The sequence below is a fragment of the Mobula birostris genome, chromosome 7, assembly GCF_030028105.1.
Source record: "Mobula birostris isolate sMobBir1 chromosome 7, sMobBir1.hap1, whole genome shotgun sequence".
NCBI lineage: Eukaryota > Metazoa > Chordata > Chondrichthyes > Myliobatiformes > Myliobatidae > Mobula > Mobula birostris.
Window position 1 is genome coordinate 133,991,079 of NC_092376.1, and position 19,034 is coordinate 134,010,112.

General features: G+C 39.5%; 1 protein-coding gene across 1 annotated transcript in view; it reads right to left on the minus strand.

Moving 5' to 3' along the window:
- Positions 1–17,917, minus strand: part of sncb (synuclein, beta) — a 100,779-nt gene extending 82,862 nt beyond the window's left edge. Inside the window, exons 1-3 of the mRNA XM_072264605.1 lie at positions 17,797–17,917; positions 17,201–17,239; positions 10,525–10,676 (exon numbers count right to left, since the gene is read on the minus strand). Coding sequence (XP_072120706.1) covers positions 10,525–10,676; positions 17,201–17,239; positions 17,797–17,917 — 312 coding nt within the window. The remainder of the gene's footprint in view (positions 1–10,524; positions 10,677–17,200; positions 17,240–17,796) is intronic.
- Between the last annotated feature and the right edge of the window lie 1,117 nt (positions 17,918–19,034).

Genomic DNA, 19,034 nt, shown 5'->3' on the forward strand with positions numbered 1-19,034 from the left:
AGGACTAGGCCTCATGCCACACTGTTGTAGGGAGGACTAGGCCTCATGCCACACTGTTGTAGTGGGGACTAGGCCTCATGCCACACTGTTGTAGTGGGGACTAGGCCTCACGCCACACTGTTGTAGTGGGGACTAGGCCTCACGCCACACTGTGTTGCCTGTTGCAGCTGCTCAAGGTGAGGTGACACCGGACTGGGGGGACAGCCTCTCCTGTCCGTGCTGCTCTCCAGTGTTCGCTTGGTGGTAGACAAGCTGGATTGTGTTTGTCTGCAGACTGCTGTGTGCTTGATCTTGTGACTGTATGTTCACTGCCATCTTTATGTGCTACATGTGCCTCGTGGTGTTGGTACTAGGTTTTGCACCTTGGCCCCAGATGAATGCTGTTTTGTTTGGCTGTATTCATGAGTATTCATATATGATAATTAAACTCGAACAAGTTCCAACAAACCACATTATGTTTTAAGATGCACAAAATGCTGGAGGAACTCTACAGGCCAAGGCAGCATCTATGGAAGAGTACAGTCGACGTTTTGGGCTGAGACCCTTCATCAGCACTGGAGAAAAAAGATGAGGAGTACAGCTAAAAGCAGGGGAAGGGAGGGAGAAACACAAGGTGATAGTTGAAACTGGGAGGGGGAGAGGTGAAGCAAAGAACTGGGAAGTTGATTGGTGAAAGAGATACAGGGCTAGAGAAGGGGGAGTCCGATAGGAGAGAACAGAAGTCTATGGAAGAAAGGAAAGGGAAAGAAGAGCACCAGAGGGAGGCCATGGGCAGGCAAGGAGATTATGTGAGAGGGGGAAAAGGGGATGGGGATTGGTGAAGGAGTTGGTGAGGGGGGGGACATTACAGAAGTTCGAGAAATTGATGTTCATGCCATCAGGTTAGAGGCTACCCAGACAGATTATAAGGTGTTGCTCCTCCAACCTGAGTGTGGCCTCATCGTGACTGCAGAGGAGGCCATGGATAGACATATCGGAATGGGGATGGGAAATGGAAATAAAATGGGTGGCCACTGGGAGATCCTGATTTTACTGGCAGATAGAGTGTAGGTGCTCAGTGAAGCAGTCTCCCAATCTATGTTGGGACTCACTGATGGCTACAACAGGAGCACTGGACACAGTCTATGATCCCAATAGCCTCACACGTGAAGTGTCGCCTTACCTGGAAGGACTGTTTGGGGCCCTGAATGGTAGTGAGGGAGGTGGTGTAGGGCCAGGTGTAGGATAAGTGCCAGGAGGGACGAATGGACAAGGGAGTCACATTGGGAGCGAGCCTTGCGGAACGCAGGAAGTTGGGGGGGATGGTGGAGGGAATGATGTGCTCGGTGGTGGAATCCTGTTGGAGATGGTGGAAGTTGCGGAGAACTATGTGCAGGATGCAGAGGCTGGTGAGGTGAGAGATGAGGATGAGAGGAATCCTATCCCTGGTAGGGTGACTGGAGGATGGGGTGAGAGCATACATGTGTGATGCATAGATGCAGTTGAGGGCAGTGTTGATGGTGGAGGAAGGAAAGCCCCTTTATTTGAATAAGGACGACATCTCCTTTGTTCTGGAATTAAAGCCTCAACCTGAGAGAAGATGCATCTGCTGATTGTTTCTTCTTTGCTTCAAGATATTTTCTTTTAATTTGTATGCAAATTTTGAGTTCCCACTTTAACTATCTTAAGAACTTTTGCTGCAAAGGTGTTTCTTCCTAGATTTCAGAGCAACGTTTCAATTTCTCAGTGTTCCTTTGGAGAGCTACTTTTCTTCCTGAGTATTAATTTTGTTCTACATTATGCTAATTAAGCATATTTTAAATAAAACATCTGAATTGAAATTACTCACCTGATAATACATACTGTTTTAATTGCCAGGGCTTATTATTAACGTATTTTAGACAGGATATTTTATCCTTAAATGGATCAATGTTTTCATCATATTTCAAGTGATTTTATATCAGAAGCTAGATCAGTTCCCCAAGGAGCAGAGGAGGTTAAGAGAGGTTTATAAAACTATGAGGAGCATAGATTGAGTACACTCAGCATGGGAAGATAAGATTAGCAGCAAACAGGAAAGGATTTGGGAGTGCTAAGTACTTGGAATGCACTGTCTAGGAGAGTAGTTGAAGCAGAGCTACTGACAGCATTTTAAAAAAGTCTAGATGAGCAGTTGGACTGCTTGGGCACTGAAGACTGTGGAGAAAGTGCTGGGAGATGTGATTACTATTGGAGTGAACAACTTGGCCTGATTGATTTGTTTCCATGCTGTACGATTTGATGACTCCATAACATATCAGTTATTTATGGAAAAAAAAATCTATTAAGATTATGGTCAGAAGTTATAAACACTGGAACGTGCTTTTTTCTTGGATTAGGCACAGACAGTCACTTAAATGCTGCTATTATCAGTGACAATCCAGTTGTCATTTCTGGTATTAACATATTTCTAAGATGCAAGAAACATGAATAGATGTATCCCTCTTTATAGTTGGCCTCTGTTAATTCACAGAATATTATCATCCCAAAATTATTTGTCACATTGTCTGGAATCTAATCTAGCAGTCTAATTTGCTACCTGTTGCGTGTGCTGCTGATTGTTATTTTTGGTATACTTTGTAGCACATGGTTGCCAACTATAGCAAATATTTCGTAAATAAGGTCTTGTTGGTTTTGGAAGGCTAAAAAGAGTTTGAAAGCGGTGCAAATACTATTTGTATTCAAGTTAGGTACTTCATTATTCAGGAATTAAGCATAAGAGTTTGTAAGCCGGTTATTCAGACGAGTATATATTTCCTGATGATTTGGAAGTCAGCATTATACTTGGTTAATTGGGTTTTGTTCTGTATACCTTTCAACACCATGGCTATTTTGAGCACTATTTTACATTATATACTTTATACTTTATTGTCGCCAAACAATTGGTACCAGAACGTATAATCATCACAGCGATATTTGATTCTGCACTTCCCACTCCCTGGATTACAAATATTAAATATTAAAAATAGTAAAAATCAGTAAATATTAAAATTTTAAATTATAAATCATAAATAGAAAATAGAAAAATGGAAAGTAAGGTAGTGCAAAAAAACCCAGAGGCAGGTCCGGATATTTGGAGGGTACGGCCCAGATCCGGGTCAGGATCCGTTCAGCAGCCTTATCGCAGTTGGAAAGAAGCTGTTCCCAAATCTGGCCGTATGAGTCTTCAAGCTCCTGAGCCTTCTCCCGGAGGGAAGAGGGACGAAAAGTGTGCTAGCTGGGTGGGTCGTGTCCTTGATTATCCTGGCAGCACTGCTCCGACAGCATGTGGTGTAAAGTGAGTCCAAGGACGGAAGATTGGTTTGTGTGATGTGCTGCGCCGTGCTCACGATCTTCTGCAGCTTCTTCCAGTCTTGGACAGGACAACTTCCATACCAGGTTGTGATGCACCCGAGAAGAATGCTTTCTTCGGTGCATCTATAAAAATTAGTGAGGGTTTTAGGGAACAGGCCAAATTTCTTTAGTTTGCTCAGAAAGTAAAGGCGCTGGTGGGCCTTCTTGGCAGTGAACTCTGCTTGGTTGGACCAAGTCAGGTCATTTGTGATATTGACCCCGAGGAACTTAAAGCTTTTAACCTGTTCCAATTGCGCACCACCAATGTAAATTGGGTCGTGCGGTCTGCTACTCCTTCTGAAGTCAACAACCAATTCCTTCATCTTGCTGATGTTTAGGGATAGGTTATTGTCTTTGCACCATGCCACCAGGTTCTTAATTTCCTCCCTGTACTCAAACTCATTACGTACAGTAGGTGACTCTTATATGGCTACCATTTTATATTAAATATCCAGCCTATTTATAATACCTAAGTAACCTCTTGACATGTAAATTGGACCCTTTCTAAACCAAAAAAAGTAGTAGTATCTGAAAGTATTGTCATTTATCAATTTTTACTCCTTCCCCTCCCCCCATGTTCTTATTCTGACTTCTACCCGCTTCCTTTTCACTCCTGTTGAAGGGTCTCAGCCTGAAATATGGTCTGTTTAGTCTGCTCCATAGGTGCTGCCTGACTTGCTGAGTTCCTCCAGCTTTCTGTGTGTGTCACTCACTATTTGGAAGCTGGAAGACCATAATCTTATGAAGAGCTTTCATGAGAGTCACCTACATAACGATTGGCTATTTATGAAACACAGTAATAAACATCACTGGTGCACGTTGGACTGATCAATATTAATATATGGCTATTTTTGATAGCTGTTGACAGAAACTTTGCAAGTCTTAGCTGTTGGATATTATAGGATTTCTCTTTAATTCATGTTAAAGTTTGCTGTTAGATTTGATATACTTTGCATGATGTTCTTTTGGAAATTCTCCCCTTGATCTCCTTAGTTTATTTTACTGTCTTGTATTTGCGTTAGCTTTTACTTTTCAGATTCAAACAAGATTTTGCATGAGACTGTGAAATTGAAAGCAAATATCAAATGATCGTACCTATCATCATGCCACTATTTGTATTGCACTGCTATGATGTTATACAAATGTTGGGGTCACAGTTATCCTCAACCATTCTGAAAACTGTGGTGTTGTTATTATTGCTCCAGCCACTGAGGAGAGTAATAGTAATTACAATTTGTAAACGACTGTTTATATATTGTTTCTTGACTCATAATGTTGTAGAATACTTCCTGACATTCTTGTAAATAAAATCATTCTTGCAAATAAAACCAAAAACAAAATACATTCTATATACCTTTTGTTTGAACAGAAGCCGTTGGAGATTGTGAACCTGGCCATGTCTTAGATGTTGTGCAGATCGGCCAGTGGGAGTAGTTGCAGACATATTTTACCTCTCTTTGTTTCATTCTTTGGTTCCCACCTGTTTTAAGAAGGCCACTATCATCCTGGTACCTAACCTAAACAAGATAACTCTTTCTAGTTTAACCACATCTTTCCTATAACAGGGTGACCAAAACAAGAAAGCATGCCTAAACAAATGCAGCCCAGTGGCTCTGGCAAGTGCCTTTATGAAGTACTTCAAGAGGATGCTCCTGCTGGTCATGGCATGTATTAACTTCAGCTTTCCAGATAATTTCCACGCACTGCAATTTCACAAACCCCCAAAACAGGTCTATGGCAAATGCCATCTCCCTGGCTCTACACCAATCTCTGGAGCATCTGAACAATAAAGACACTGAAGTCAGACCTCAGCATTCAATACTACAATTCCATACAAACTCAACACTAAACTCCAAACCCTGGGAGTGAATGCCTTCTTCTGCAGCTGGATCATTGTCTTCCTGATCAACAGATCACAATCTGTAAGGTTAGGCAACAACACCTCCAGCACAATTAGTATAAACAGTGATGACTACAAGGTTGCATCCTCAGTTCCCTGACCTACTACCTGCCCCTCCTTCCCACATGGCCAGTTTCAGCTCTAACTCCATCTACTGCTATATTGGGCTGTATCTGAAATAATGATGAGTCAAAGGAAGGAACGGCATTAGAAAATTTAGTAATATGGAGTCATGATAAGCAACCTTTCCCTCAATGTCAGCAAAACAAAAAAGTCTGTCACTGATTTCAGGAATGGGAATGGTACACATACTTTTGTCTACATCAATGGTGTTGAGATTGAGTGGGTTGAGAGAGTTGAGAGCTTTAAACTGCTACAAGTGAACATCACCAATATCCTATCCTAGTCCAATCACATAGATGTCATGGCCAGAAAAATCACCAATGCCTTTGCTTCCTCAGGAGACTAAAGAAATGTGGGTATCCATTTCCCCAGTGATCTTTGCATTTTTTATCAATACACCATAGAGAGCATCCTATCTGAATGCATAATGGCTTGGTATGGCAATTACTCTGCATATGACTGCAAGAAATTACAAAAAGTTGTCGACACAGCTCAGCACATCGCAGAAACCAGCCTCCATGACTCCCCTGCATTCTGCCTATGCTTCCCACTGTCTCAGTGAAGTAGCCAACATAATCAAAGACCTCACCCACCCAGGACATTCCCTCTTCTCCTTTCTGCCACTGGGCAGAAGATATAAAAGCCTAAAACCACATACACCAAGCTCAAAAGTAGCTTCTATCCCACTGTTATAATACTATGAAATGGTTCTCTAACACAATAAGTTGAATTCTTGATCTCACATTCTACCTTGTTGTGATCTTGCCCCTTTTTGTTTACCTGCACTGCACTTTCTCTGATGCTGCTACACCTTATTTTACAAAGTTATTGTTTTACCTTGTTCTACCTCAAATCATGAACTCTGTAATGATCTGATCCGTGTGAACAGCATTTATCTTGGTCCATGTGATATTAATAAACCAATTCTAATTCAAATTTCAACTTAAGAGCATCAAAGATTGCCATATATAACTTCTATTACTTAGAATTGTTCAGAGCAGCTATCTTAGTAGTGAAGTTATAATATGCAGCTATTTTCTCAACTATTAATGCCTAGATAATCTTCTGCACTCGTTAAAATGGCACTCACAGTTTGGTTATCATCCCACTGCATCATACTCCAGCCAAGGCTTTGGTGACAACAAACAGGAGCTGCGCATTTTTGCAAATGTAATTCTCTGTCTAGTCCTCCTTTCCTGAGGCAGGGATATTGAATTTCCAAGCATATTTTTGGCCAGGATCTCAAAGGTATGACAATCATGATACAGTTCAATTTACATGTTATTTTTTATATAAATGTATGTTTTAAGAACTGTAAGCAAAGAAAGCAACTTCATGATTTCATTTTACAATATTCAAGAATTTTTAAGGGCCTCCATGTATAAGATTGTGGAAATAATATTGTCATCTAACACAGACACATTTTGACTGCTGTCAAGAATCATTTGTTCCGCCTCAACTTTCCTTCATGTGCAGGTCTGAATCTAACCCAACATGTAAGGATTATTTTGGTCTGGAATCCAGACCAGATTGAAGAAATCAAGACTTCAGTTCAAAGAAACAGGATAATTAGAAGCGCTGTTCTACTTGTAAACAACAAAGGTCCACTTTTGATACCAACTGTTGTATAGTATATAGAAAACATAGCGTACTTTTACATGTACACGTAGACAAATAACTATATATATTTTTAAAGAACAGAGTTGTTAGTTACTTAACTTTCATTTAGTGTTCAGATAAGGGTGGTCATAGGATAGTGCTGAAAATGTAATAACCTGATTCAGCATTTTCATTAAAATCTGAATCCTATTTTAATGTTTTTTTTATTTAGTTATTTTTCTGTCAGAATTATTGTTAACGTCATTGGATATGCCTTTTCTGTTTTAAAAGTAGGTTTATACAGTATATTTATTTATTTATTCAGGATATATGACAAATTCTTTAACTGCAAAAGAGAATTATACAATAGAATGCGAAAGTAAGTCCATTTCCCATGCCTAATCCAATATGGTTTCAGGTGCTCTCACTGATCATTTATTATACACTTTATTAGGTACACTTGTGCACCTGCCTGTTAATACAAATATCTGATCAGCCAATCATGTGGCAGCAATTCAATGCATAAAAGCATGCAGACATGGTCAAGAAGTTCAGTTGTTGTTCAGACCAAATATCAGAATGGGAAAGAAATGTGATCTAAGTGATTTTGACCATGGGTTGATTGCTGATGCCATACGAGGTTGTTTGAGTATCTCAGAAACTGCTATTCTCCAGGATTTTTTACATGCAATAGTGTCTAGAGCTTATGAGTGGTGCAAAAAAACAAAAAAAAAAATCCAATGAGTAGCAATTCTGTGGGTGAAATCGCCTTGTTAATGAGAGAGGTGAGAGAAGAATGGCCAAATTGGTTCAAGCTGACAGGAAGGTGACAGTAACTCAAATAACCACGTATTACATCAGTTGTGTGCAGAAGAGCATCTCTGAACATACAACACATGGAATCTTGAAGTGGTTGGACTAGGGCAGCAGCAGAAGACCACAAACATAGGCTCACTTGCTACTTTATTACAGGAGGTACCTAATAAAGTGGCAGATTTATCAGATATCACACAAAGTGCAGAGCTGAGCAATTGGAATATTTTGTTCATGTATAAAGTATACATTTTCCCTGATAATTTATGGTCCTGAATTCTGATAGATAACAATATTATTGTAATTAATAAATAATTATTGTTGTAATGAATGCTATGTTAAGGGAGGAGAGATATATTTTGTATTGAAAGCCATCTATACACAATATAGCTGGTATTTTTATTTTTTGGATATTGTTTTCAGCAAGAAATAGACAATTGGATCTAAATTGACCAACCTTAAAATAAGTAAGCTGATAATAGTATGTGACTAATTCATGCCCATTCATTGTTTTATAGTAAGCATGTTACATTATTATAGCCTGCCTTCAGCCAGTACTGTTTACATTGAATAAATTATCGGTAGGGCCCAATATCTTAATGGTCAGGAACCACTTAAAAGCACCTTTCCTTTCTTCAAACAGGGGATCATTGTAGCTACAAAAGATGGTGCGAAGTGAATCATGGCTATGCTATTTTGAGGAATGATTAAACATGATCTAGAAGTGATACTGAAGTTTACTGTCAGTGCATATTATGGGAAAGAATCACAGAGAATCCACAGTGGGAAGAGAGAACTGTCAAGAATATGTGCAGAAAACCAAGCAAAAGAGGAATGGAGATCTTCATTGCTCAGAAAATTGCTTCAAGAAAATATTTAGTGACCTGAAGCAAGTCCATCTTCCACTAGTACACCTCACCATTCTCACCTCTAGCCTCATCCACTGTTCTAATCTCTAAACTCTGACATTTTTATATTTCTCATATTTTCTTACCGCACAGAAGAAAGCAATCCGGTCCCATTCCCTCCACTTATTTCCCGGCAACCTTTTCTGTCACATGACCAATCACATATACACACACACACACACACACACACACACACACACACAATGCATGCACAGACATACAATCATGCCTTCTAAAGATATTTTACAGCAACCATATAGCACAGGATATGGAAAGAAACCAGGACATCCAAGGAATTCCATGCAGTCACAGCAAGAATGTGCAAAGAAGAATGTACGATCTCCACACAAGACAGCAGCAGTGGATAGGTCACTGGAGCAGTGAGGCAGAGGCAGAGGCAGTAGCACGGACTGCTACACTGTGTGCCATTCATCACCGATGTGCTAACCGTCTGTATCCATCAGCACCATACTTCATTTCACATCCTACAGCTCACCTCACATACTCAGAAACATAGAAAATAGGTGCAGGAGTAGGCCATTCAGCCCTTCGAGCCTGCACCGCCATTCAGTATGATCATGGCTGATCATCCAACTCAGAACCCTGCACCAGCCTTCCCTCCATACCCCCTGATCCCTTTAGCCACAAGGGCCATATCAAACTCCCTCTTAAATATAGCCAATGAACTGGCCTCAACTGTTTCCTGTGGCAGAGAATTCCACAGATTCAGCAAATTGTTATTCATAACCTGCAGACATTAGCAGCTATTCACCAGGATAGTACATGATATTGCATGGGATATCAACAGACCCAATTCTCCTTGCCTTACCTCTCCTTATTCTCACAACTTCTTCTGATTCACATAGTTGAAGTTGATGTAGGTACATTTGTACATCTTACTTACCTTAAATAGCAAATACCTCTTCTCCATTTTGCATTTCAGAGGCTCAAGTACTGAACTTCCCCAATTATAAGAGGGAGGAAGAAACCAGTGAGGATAAAGTGATACTGGTCAGAGACATGATATACTTCAAAACAAAGATAACGTTGAGTCTGAATGTGATGAGACCTCAGGTCCATAACATTTAGGGCAGAGGCACGAATGGGAAGTGTTTTAATCTGCTGAAGGTTAGGCCTTGATTAGTTCTGCTCAAAGCACAGATGGTAAAGATAACAGATTTAAGTTGTGCTTTGGAAGCATGGGGCTGCAGCCATATGAGCTCAACTTGCCCTTATTGTGATTAGATACAACTATTTCACTGGCTTCTAAGCTGCAGCAGTTAGTAAATACAGACTAAAGGGTATATTGGCAACTCTGATACTTAAAAAAAGAATGGGAAAGCATTATAAATAGATTAAGGAAGTTGATAGGATGGAGCGTATAGCTCAAAGACGGCATGATTAATGTCAAATCATTAATGCAGACTGTTAAAGTCATGATCTTTCTGTTCTGTGTTCCACTACAAATGGTTAGCTGTGCATACACGAAGTGGCTGAACAGATATGTGAACACATCAGTACATTTTTGAGCATTAGATGGTTGTACAGTGGCTTAAAAATGCATGCTATATATTCAACCCCCAATAATTTTTATGTTAACCTCTATTATATCGAAATCATTAGCAAGAATTTATTTCAAACTCCAAAATGTTTAAAAACTGCTTATGGATATTATTGTCATCCAAATACCATATTTTCAGTTTTATATGTAGTGTAATCTTTCGAAGCTGGGTGTTTATTATTTTTAGCATATGTAAAGCTGTAATGAATGGTTTTGATGTATAATTGCAGCTGCAGAGGGTTGGGTGTACATGCTTGATGAAGGCTGACCTTTATTTCCGATGGGAAATCATCCCTTTTCACTAGACCTGTGGCTGCTGCAATGTTTCCAGCTCCATCCACTGTCTTCTGAGCCACAGCTGAGACTCCTGTGATAACTGCACCACCCACCAAAGAGGCCTGCTCCTTTGTCTTCTCAGCCACTATAAAGCAAGTAAGATTGCTTTAATACATATTTTTAAAAAAACATATCTTATTTCATTTCCTAAATGACACTGTTTTAATCAATTTGAAATGAACTGCTTAAACTGTTTATCTTTTTAGGATCTTTTAAATGTTTATGTCCATTTACTCGATGTTTTATTTCAAGAAAAAATCATCTTGGAATAGAAATGTAATTTTTATTTATAAATGCTGGGAATTTTTAAATGGACTGCCTGCCCTTAGCTGGTTATGCAATATTGATTTTGTTTGAGAAAGCAGAAAGAACTAAAGCCCAACTAATGTGATAGCCTGTAAGAAAGGATAACAAAACATAGATACATAGAAAATAGGAGCAGAAAAGGCCATTCACCACTCCACCACTCAAAATGATCATGGTTGAAACTACTTTCCCAATATCCCTCATACCTCTTAATGATTTTTGTGTTTGAAACAATTCTAGAATAAAGTTCTTATTTGGAGAATTTTAACAAAAGAGTATCATGAGCAATTCAATATCATTAACAGTTGAAACTGATCAGGTTGCATCCTTCAAAATTTCCAAAAGCATTATGAGTTGGTAAGGATATTCCAACAAGATAGTCATCAGCCTCATGATTCTGCTGTGGTTTGAGAACAGGAACATTTAAGGTCAGGCAGTGTTGAAGAAGCTGTTAAGGTCTTAATGACCATCACTTTTTTTTAATCTCTGAGGCTGCTTCCAAGCTGGAACAAGAAACATCAGCTATATTTCACTGTTTGATAAACACTGCAGTATCATGGGGGTCACAGTTAGCTTGGGCTGCATAACAATTGACTTTTTCTTTGTCAAAAAGCAATGCACAGCATGAACTTCCCTAAGACCATGAACTTCCTGTAGGAGCCAAGTCAGAGATTCAGATATAATCCTTAACCATAAAAGCTTCAACTCCTGGAGAGTGCAACTCATCCGTGACTATATACAACACATAGCCATGGTAGAATAACGGTTAGCATGATGCTATTACAGTTTGAAGCATTGGAGTTCAAAGTTCAATTATGGCATCCTCTGACCATGGGTTTCCTCAAGGAGCTCGGGTTTCCTCCCACAGTCCAAAGACATGCCAGTTAGTAGGTTAATTAGTCATTGTAAATTGTCCAGTGGTTAGGCTAGGGCTAAGTCAAAGGGTTGCTGGGTAGTGTGGCTTGGTGGGCCAGAAGCACCTGTTCTGTACCGTATCTCTAAATAAAAAATATAACATCACAATTGCCAGATTTTACATTGATTTTACTGTTGCACCTTTGTCTTTCAGCCACTATGCCAGTCACAACAATGGATATCCTTTCACTGTCCAGACTGAAATCAAAGCATAAGAGCACAAAGTGCCTTCACAAGAACCAACCAGCTGCAACCTAATCAAACAGACTGTTGGCATCCTCAAATGATGCTAGTGCTCATTGAACCATCATGAAGAAGCCTTGTGATACACAGAGTAGCTAGTACACCCAAAAACAATACATGGTTGGATGACAATATTTCAGCCTCCCTTTAAACAGAGCAGGAGTCATCTATTATCTGCATTTCGTAGGACTCCTAATCAGTTTGCACAATACTGGGCAATCAAATAAGCTCAACTTTTCCCGACAATCACAGGTTTACAAGTAAAATGGGAAGAGAAGAAAAAGACACAGGAATAAAAAAAAAAGAGGCAACATATAGGAGTTCATTCTGGCTGAGCAATCAGAGAACAACTGATTATACCATGCATTCAGTTTTCATCTTGTGTTTTCTTTGTTGCTGAACAGCAGTGTTTGCTTGAGAACACTGACAGAATAAAAGCTAATGCTGTCAACTTTTCAAACTATATTTAGACATCCATCCAGAAACAAATCTACTGTATAGAAACTTTAATTAATCACTGTGTACTTTGTCCGGGTTTGTGCCTCCTGCATCTTCCCTTGACCTTGTGCTCTACCAATGGCTACAGCATGTCTGCAGACTGCAGCTGGGAAGACTGCGGACTTTCAGTACAGAGAATATCCAGTAGGCTCAGTGAGATATTGCACCTCTCATCACAAACAGCGGTATCCAAACTGGCTGGTCGATGAGAAACAGCAGTCATTAGAGAGACAGTAGTGAAATCATGAATACTGCTGTCCTGCAGGGACCAACAGATTCATGCTCCACAGACTCACTGTCAATTTCCCAAGGAAAATCTCAGCAATTCTCAAGAACAGACAGCAGAAGAGCTGTGAATTCTGCAAAATCTTTTAAACACTTGCATCTAGGGCCATGACAGTACCAGTTTGAGCTTGCATGGTTGCAAGAAAACCTGACATGAGAGCAGTCTGAGCTTGCATGGTTAATATCTGAGTTTCTACTACAAAATTTCGATAATATGTTAATGATTTGGATCTTGGAATGGATATCTTTGTAGTCAAGTTTGCGGACAATATGAAGATAGGTGGAGGGGCAGGTTGTGTTGAGGAATCAGGGAGTCTGCAGAAGGACTTAGACAGAATGGGGGAATGCACAAAGAAGTGGTAGATGGAATATAGCATATGAAAGTGTATGGTAATGCACTTTAGTAGAAGGAATAAAGGCATGGACTATTTTCTAAATGGGAAAAAACTAAAAAAATAACAGATGCAAAGGGACTTGAGAATCCTTGTGCAGGATTCTCTAAAGGATAACTTGCAGGTTGAGTTGACAGTAAGGAAGGCAAATGCAATGTTAGCATTCATTTGGAGAGGACTAGAATATAAGAGCAAAGGTGTATTGCTTTATAAAGCATTAGTCAGACCATACCTGGAGTACTGTGAGCAGTTTATGTGCTTGCATTGGAGAAGGTCCAGAGAGGTTCATGAGAATGATTCCAGGAAAGAAAGGGTTAACCTATGAGGAGCATTTGATGGAGTTTAGAAGAATGAGGGGGGAAATCTCATTGAAATATATCGAATATTGAAAAATAGAATGGATCCAGAAATGTTGTTTCCTATAGTAGGGAAGTCCAAGACTAGAGGGCGAGCCTCAGAACAGAGGGATATCCATTTATAAGAGAGATGAGGAGGAACTTCATTACCTAGAGGGTAGTGAGTCTATGGAATTCATTGCTGCAGATGGCTGTAGAGGCTAAATCATTGACTATATTTAAAATGGCCATTGATAGGTTCTTGATTAGTCCAGGTGTCAAGGGTTATGGAGAAAAGGCAGGAGAGTGGGGTTGAGAGGGATAATAACTCTGCCATGATGGAATGGCAGAGCAGACTCAATGAACTGAAAGGCCCAATTCTGCTCCTATGTCTTGGGGTCTTGTAATGGATGACTTCTGCTTCTGTTTAATGGGAAGCTGAAATACCAGTCATCCAGCCATACATAGTGACTGGGTGTGCTGGCTTTGAAATGGAGTTTCTGTCACTTTCACAAGAAGAAAGAAGGGCTCCAATCTTAATACAAAGCCCTTTACAAGTTTGTCAAGGATATTACATACATACTTTTGACCAAGCTTACCAATGCATCAAGCATTTCATTATGGAAACTCATTAGCTTGCTTCAGAAGATTGTTTGCCCACTGTTTTTACCTGTGTATGGCCATGCCTAATGAAGAATTGAAGCCTTTATTATTGTACAAAATACACTATCTGTAGGCTATTTGTGTACAGTGACTCACTATATGATGTTGTCTACTCCTAAGCTAATCTCAATGGTAATTCTATGATGAGTTTGTATCTGAACTACTGACAAGTTTTAGATCTCGTGTTGGAGTGCACTCACTTTCTTGTCTTGGTATAAGTCAATGATTGCCCTGGTTTGACTTCCTGGTTAACCGAATGGGTAGTACTGAGATGAAGTTGCTGAGTGCACCACTTGTTAATCATTGGAGAGTTTGAGATCATCAAGAAGTGAACAGCGGGAAAGATTAGGTATAATGTGTCAGTGTCAGTTTTAGCTATGGACATTTTATTGACAGCTCTAATTATGATCTGGATTCTCTCCTTCAGGTAGATCAAAGTAGCAGGTTCTGTCTATTTTTGATTCTGCTCATTGAAAGGTGCCTTCCCTTAAATAAAAGAGGGAAATGTGTTAATATAAAAATGCAAACACGAGGAAATCTGCAGATGCTGGAATTTCAAGCAACACACAAAAATTGCCTGTGAATTGCCTGTGAACGTGCATTGTGAGCATATATACTTGTGCGTTGGTGTGTCTGCGTCGCTCTGCAATTCAGGCACATTGCGCATGCGCACACATCTGCCCGTGCAAGGCTTCATGGTCATGGTAGTCTTTCTCAGGGTAAACAAGTTTAAAGCAAGCGTCTTTTTCGCAAAAGCGAAATGTGTCCATAATTTCAGAAATCTGTAAAGCTTTATGGAAAGCATTGCAGCCAGAGTTCCTTCCCTGCCCTTCGGTTGCCCAATGGGAAGCTATTGCAGCGTAGGAGGAAATGCGATGCTAGCAGGCGGACCAATCACAATTGTTGTGGTCTGCGTTGCCGCGACGCGTAGTTACAATTTGGGAGAGGTGTGTGTCAGGCTACGGCGTAGGGATCCGCGTAGGCTCTGTGTACTGTTCGTGGCTACGCCGTACCTACGGCATCGATTTGACGCAGAAGTATAAATCAGCCTTAAGAAGGTGTGAGATTTGCAAATAATGCTGGAATAGTGGTGCAGCACATGAGGAAATAATGTACTAAATGAAATTTAGGCCCCTGGATGATAGAGGTTATTGGTAGTGAATGATAAGGCCATGTGCATTGAGCAAGGCTAGTGGTTCCTTTGGGGAGATATGGCATTTGAAGATTTGTTCAATGATCTTGACCATGCTTGGGTGATCATTGCATATTTTGTCTCACCACATTCATGTGCTAGGAGCTGCTCTACCCACATGACCCCAGTACTACAATTTTACCACTGCTGCTCTATCTGCCTTGAAGGAATACAGGTCCACTATGGTTAGAGGATCAGTCGCCATTTCTTCCTCACCTACCAAAAATTTGTTACTACATCTGAAAATGTGAGTGCTCATTCTAGCTACACACATTCTGGTATACACTGTGAAGATCTCTGGAATGACTAACACCAATAATACCAACCATAATTTATTTTGTCTTTAAAAAGTACAAATCAGGCTTATATCAACTCTGTTTTGTGCATTTCAAACGCAGCACTAAGACACATGATGAACTACAAAGTCATTCAAAAATGTAATTAGCTTTGTGTACTATAGCAGAAACTATAATAACGAGCAGGCAGTAAAAATTCTATTTGGACCCTAGGTCCCAACCAATCCCAACCAATCCAGTCCCAACCAATTTAACTCCCAAAGATTTATGCACCATTCAAAATGTTCAGCTGAGAAATAAAATAAAGAAATTAGCAATTTGGAATCTTTTCCCTCATTAAAAGCATGCTGTTAACTTGTATAGTCATTTTAGTTTGCAGCTATACCTTTATGTTAAGCACTTTGGAAAAGCAAAGTTGCAGAGTCTAATCTAATCTAGTACTGCATTAAAGTGGTAGAAACAAAAACCTGGGCAGTTAAGGGGCTCGATACTTGTGAATATGAAAGATGTTTTTTAACTATGGTCTCCAGACATTGTGTAGGCATCTCAAAATCATAAATTAACAATGAAATGTACTGGAAACATTCCAAATCTTGTACTGGTATCTTTAATTTTATCCTTGATTCAGCATGTGTTCAACAAATGTATCTATTCCCTCTTCCACATAATTATACACGTAATTTGACCTATGCTTCCTGATCTGGTTGAGCAAACACTGAGAAAATATTGTTCATATCTCTTATTTCTACAATAATATGAACACAGAATGATATGTACAATGTAAATGCAATCTAAACTTATTAATTGATTTTTCATCAGTCTGGTATTAGTCAAATTCAAATGAGTCTATAAACTGCTGTGTTATTTCAACAAAAGTCAATTGAAACTAGCTATATTACTTCATATACTTTATAAAGTCAAGACTTTAACATATTTTAAAAGGTAGTGGATAATACTTCACGAATATATTAAGATATCATATGTTAAAAATCACACGTGAGTGTATCATGCTTCGACTTGTTATTAATTTCACTTTTTTGCAAAAACTAAATCACCAGCACATTTATCTGGAAGACAATCTTTTAGTGGAATGCTTTGCCTGATTGCAGTGAAATTCAGTCATGCATTTAACTTCACTGTTTGCAGCACAATAATCATTGTTAACAATGTACAGGAGAACAAGTTATTCAGCTACAGGTACATCGTAAATAAGCCATGCTGCTGGCAGGAGATTATTTTTACACACGCTCTGTTGAACTATAAAAATTATTGGCATTACTCTACGTCACATTGATGGATTAATCACATTATCGACATTAACAACCTTCCTAAGGTAGAACTAAAGCTAATCTACAATCCTTGATGTAGAGGATAGGAAGCATTATGCTTTCGATGCTGGTTCAAAAATTTAACTTCTGGATTACTATACATTTTAACTCTTCTATGAAAATTGATAAAATTCATCAAAATTTTGCTGAATTTACCTGAAACAACACTTGAAACACCTTCTTTGGTTTTAGACCCTGAGAAAAGATTGAATATAAATATCATTACTTTTATGAGTTTTTGTGAAACCATCAGTTTTCTCAGATTATTTTATTCATTAATATTTATTGCTACATGCCTCCGTGATATTGTTAGCTTTATAGGCAGTGACACTGAAATGAATGTGTTGGATGTATATATAGAAATATATACATGGATGTATACAGAATATATCCTTGGAAAAAGGATATATTTTGCAGGGTTATAGAGAGTGCCATATGGCTGGTCCATCTGCTCAGCATAAATAAGACCTTTGAGACTGAATCAGACTGCAGCAAATAACGAGAGCAGCTTTGGAAGAATACAATATTCTCTCGAGAATAAATATAAACGTTTTTGTTTTTTTTTTGCAACTGCTCCTATTAATTTGAATTTGGAGTATTCATTAAACACGCTTTAGTATATCATACATATCCCAACTATAGATGTCACTTATCAGTTACAGTACTGTCGAAAGGAAGGTTTCGTTGTGAAGATATTGCCTTACTAAACTCAGGGGCTGGTTTAAAATTGACAGTGCCCAGTCTGTACATACCGACGTAAAGAACCCCCTCTTTAGTTTTCTCTGCTGCCTCTGCTACTCCCTGCTTGGTTTTTTCAGCCGCAGCAGCCACTCCTTCCTTCGCTTTGGACAATCCTTTCATAAAAACATCCATTTTGGTCCTCGATCAGTGGAGCACTGCAGAATAAACATCAACTAAATCTGATTTAATCACCCCTAAACATAGAAGGTAATAGGCATCGACAGTCATATTTTTACAAACATACTGACCTTTGTTAAACTGGATAATAATGGATTGGGACAGATTTTATCAAAACACCATGAAGATGGGGGTGCTTTCAGATTAAACGAGGAGAGAGATCATCCTGCTCCGCCGCGATGATGCCACCGATAAACTGACCTGTCAGCCTACTGCTCCTGTGGTGCTGTCTGAAGACTGCTCCCTCAAAGCTCCCGTCCTCTCCGTATCTATCGCTCTTCGGAAAGCGCCTGTGATTTCATCAAAGTGCCATGTAACCACATACGGACACTCACTCACACATCCTCCCCTTTCGAGGAATGTAATTCCCCTAAGAGGGGATACATAATTTTTACCGAAGATCTCGCGTCTTTGCCGTTACCACGAATTCAATTTTTTTCCCAAGGTGTCGAACGGGATTGCGGTGTAACGGTGAAGCCGAGCAAACATCAGTTTTCTTTTTTAAAACATATTTGAAAACGTTCCTCTCTCCACCCCGACAACGACATTTCGCACACAAGTAAAGAATTCTGCGAAACATCGATTGGTTAACGGAGCTAGTTCTAGAAAGCATTATGACAACAATGCTTGGGTGACATAAAGAACACGCTCATACTTTAAGATTAAACGCCCATGGAAAGTAAGAAAATAACATGCAGAAAATAATCAGCAGGTCGGGCAGCATTTGTGGAGAAAGACTCTACATTGGACCTATGGAAGTTAGGGAACTTTAATGCCTTATTTATTTTCCGAACAAATGCTTGCAACTTATTGGTAAATTACATAGTTTATGAAAATCACCACAGCGCAGGAACAGGCATTTTGACCCGCCATGATGCCAATCTAAATTGATCCCTTCTGCCTGCACGTTATCAACATGCTTCTTTTCCTTGCCTAGCTGCCTAAATGCCCCTTAATCCCTGCTATCACATGGACTTCTCTCACCTTCCTTAGCACCTACCACTCTGAGGGGTAAAATCTGCCTGGCAAATTTCCTTTAAACTTCCCTCCTCTCACCTTAAAATTATGTACT